The 3,917-nt window shown below is 42.3% G+C and overlaps 1 protein-coding gene across 1 annotated transcript; it reads right to left on the reverse strand.

The window, feature by feature from the left end:
- Positions 1 to 1,374: 1,374 nt before the first annotated feature.
- Positions 1,375 to 3,334, reverse strand: SARC_12217 (hypothetical protein; the record flags this gene model as incomplete). Its single annotated transcript, XM_014293681.1, has 2 exons — positions 1,375 to 2,335; positions 2,398 to 3,334. The coding sequence occupies 2 exons, from the start codon at positions 3,332 to 3,334 to the stop codon at positions 1,536 to 1,538; spliced, it is 1,737 nt and encodes a 578-aa protein (XP_014149156.1). The 3' UTR covers positions 1,375 to 1,535.
- Between the last annotated feature and the right edge of the window lie 583 nt (positions 3,335 to 3,917).

Below are 3,917 nucleotides of genomic sequence, written 5' to 3' on the forward strand. Positions count from 1 at the left end.
TATATATGTGTGTGTGTGTGTATATAATATATTATATATATATATATATATATATATATATGTATGTATATATATATATATATGTATATATATATATATAAATATATGTCTGTGTGTAAATGTATATGACTGTGTGTATATGTATATATGATTTACATATGTAAATTTATATGTATGTATATATATATATGGAACGCAATTCCGGCGTACTAAATTCTTGTGGCGCAAGAGAAACCTTGACAATATATCAAACCGTATTCTTAAGAAACGACGAAGGTGAGTGTCATTGTGGACGGAAATGCCCACCTGTGACGAAGAATTGGGACATGCTAGGCATCCATTTGTTTTGGGCATATTTGTAAACACCTGGTCAACTCAGGGTCTTGCGATAGTTATGAATATTACAAACAATCGAACACACTGTGCGGGTTATGAACACTCTGTAGAGTTATAAGACGTCTCACTTTTGCGGCCCCAGGCGATAGATCCCCGTGCATCGCTATATTTCGAGATTAAAGGTGGAAATACCAGCGCGGCTATCCGGAAGGTTGGAATACCTTGTACGCAGCAAGCGATCGTCACGATTTGACATATATTCGCTAATGATACAAACTCACACATCATAAACTGCCAAGACAGCTGGTGCAGCACTTCTTATCTGATACCAAATAGTATTATCCTCATATCTTTCTTTCACACGGCTATAAAAATTTAAGCGTTCACATCGCCCATTTCGAGTCTTTATTTTAATATGCTCCTAGATGCCTGAAAATAGTTTTGCGTTTCTCTTAGCATCGCATAAACTGATGTGTCTTCTACCCAATCCTGTTTCAAAATCAATGTAGCATACACCAATGGATGATACATCGTAGATCTGCTCTTAGTGAGTGCTGGACCTATGCATATTTTGCGTATGCTTCTTATGCTTAAGTGTTTGTTCACTACATGCTATTTTTAACAATGTGAAAGTTCGTACCATGCTATTCAAAGCATGAGTAAGTGAATATTTTATAAGTGTTCACTACACCCTGCTTATTGCCGACAATAGGGCAACCTACATAGCTACTACTGAGGGTTATATCTCCTGGTTATTATTCGTGCTGTTCCCGTTTTGTCACTCAATTCTGTGCCGAGGGTTTTAGTATATATGCAAGTCTGTCAGGAGAGTTTGTTGTTCGTGTGCGTGACAGTGTGAGAATGTGTATGATAATTTGGATGTATGTATATTATGTGTATGTTCGTATTTATATGGCCTGTGGGTGATCGAGTGAGTATGTATAGGCACAGATCCGCTGCACTTTCATCGCACGTGCGCAAATCCTCAGTAACATGTATACCTTGAACACTACAATTCTCATTAGTTGAACTCGGTCGTTACAGATATACCATTACCACAGATTGCACCAGCTCAAAAGTTACCATCAATTGCATATCTGGGTTCGCAGGATTAACCTAATTTTCATAGTAAATAGTGATTTCCACAGAATCTCCTTTTTTTTTGTTCTCCCTATCCTCGGCATCTGCATCTAATTTGGTCACACTTTGGTGTTTCCTATAGCGCCATCCAATGCCTTATAAATGGCCTTGCCATGTAATTTTTGGAAACGGGGCATGGAGTCCAGTTCCAATAAACGGGACACATGACGCGCCGCTTCATCGAACATTGTCGCGAAGCAGTCGTCCAACTCCAGTAATCGTTCGATATTGGCCACACACCCATAGGTCAGATTGACCTGGAACTCAGCGGACGGCTGGATGAAGCGCTGGTGGATGCGCTCAGCAACCTCAGCTACATCTATCTTAAACTGCATAGCACTATTCGTGCTCACATTCGCAGGCATGGCTTCTACACACACAATCTCGTTCACTTGTAGCAGTGCAGGTCTTTCTGCCACAGCCAAGCCCATACTCCCATTACTGTATTTATTCTTGGTTTTGTCCTTGTTCTTGATACTCTTGTGCTTGCTTGCACCCTTCTCCGCTGAGGTGTCCACAAACACTTGCTCAACCACCTTAGCAACGTCATTGGAACTGTCAGTTAGCCGCCCCAGATCAGACCCAGTGCTCTGACTGGAGATCTTGCCCATGGATCTGTTCGACATGCGTCTCTTTTCACTGAATCTAGAACGGAATCTGTTGATAGATAGCAAAAATAGGAAGTTCTCGGTCGCGTACTCGCGTCTCAGATGTTTGTAGAACATGGTGGTCAGAGGTCTGTTTACCAGAACCACAGCCAAAGGCAAAGATTGGTCAGCTGGGTATTCCGCAGTGTCGTCTTCTTGCGTATCTGCCGTCTCAGCAGTATCATCTGCGTCGATTTCGCCAGTGGTTGTGTCTAGAGATGTGCGCTTGTCCTTAGCAACCTTTTTTTTTGCTGAACAACGCGATCGCCAGAACTTTCTTCAGCCAGTCCCATGTCCGCCTGCAGCAGCACGCGTTGGGTGCGCATGACGGGGATGAAGGTCAACAGCGCAGGCACCAGAATAGTCAGTATATGAACAGTGAACAAGCAGCCATATACATAGTGCGAACACATATTTGCTTCCAGTACTTGCGAGGGTTCAGGGGGCACATACCGACAGGCCAGGAGAACCACGGCATCGCCCAATAGAATAAGAGCTACTATACTGATCTCAATAGTTAAGAAGAAGATATCCACTACTACCAGGGGGAACACCAACAATACTAAGCTGATCTGCGTGGTGCAGATGGACACTCTGTACCAGAACAAAGATTCATTAAGTACTGCATCGCCCGCATTAGGCACATTCACAGCGAAGATAATGGTCAGGGCTACGAACCAAGGCATACATATCAGCGCGTAGATTCCGAAAGTGTGCTTGAATTTCTGATACCTTCCGAATTTCGTGAGATATGCTGAGTGCCACCACAGATATTGCACTGTGCCACCCTTACCGCTGCCACTGCCCACAGACAAGCACTCAGAATGATTACTGTCTGGATTCCCCGTGTCATTGGGTATGCGTAGCAACGGCACCTTTTCACGTAGGAGACTTTTAATGTGTTGCTGTTGGATTGATTTGATGGCGACGTTCGCTATGCGTGCAGTTATTGAGCACAGGAATAGCGTTTGCAGGCACAGTATCAAGATGGTGGCACAATAGGCTACTGAGTTGGGAATCAATGTATTGTACAGCAGGCACAGAATAGTCATGATCCCAAACAGAGGCACCTGCATCCACAATACTAGATATGGCGTTCGCTCTGAGATCAATGTGTATCGTCTTCGGTAGAAGAATAGAGGTATTGTGATGATGAAGATAGCACAGAAGCAACCGTACACAACCATATCCTTCGTGCTTGCCAATGCCATGGTGTCGATTCGAATAATAATATTTAGTTTATATGTATGTGTTAAAAAACTACTAACAACCCCTTTGAAGTCGACTTTATACTTCACAGGTGATTCGACCTACGGTAATGGATCTCGGAAGTGTACTTTATAAGCAGGCTATGAAGTGATTGTTGATTTTATCTATAGACACGCCTCCAGAAGGCAGTTTGTATCCGAGACAGCTCGGACAATCAGTTTTCAAATTCAAGTCGCAGCCCTTCTTGTTTCAGATTATTTATTATTGATAATACATATTTCATAATTCTCTGGGGGGTCTGGGAAAAATATATGTCCTTGTTTTCAATTTATTTATTACTTCTATGAACAGTGCTGTCATACCTCTTTATATGTCCACCTCATTAAGGTGTCTACCTCTTTATATGTCCAATTTTTATTTTGGCCAACCCCCTATATATGAGTCAGGTCTTTTTAGGCCGGTTCTGCAGCCAGCTCTTAGAGGTTTTCATGTGTAAATATTTCACCTTTCACCTCAGCTTGACTGTAGCTTTATCTATAATACATACACTATAGTATGTACTACAATAGATCCTGATGGGAGACA

The sequence above is a fragment of the Sphaeroforma arctica genome, assembly GCF_001186125.1.
Source record: "Sphaeroforma arctica JP610 unplaced genomic scaffold supercont1.2151, whole genome shotgun sequence".
Taxonomy (NCBI): Eukaryota; class Ichthyosporea; order Ichthyophonida; genus Sphaeroforma; species Sphaeroforma arctica.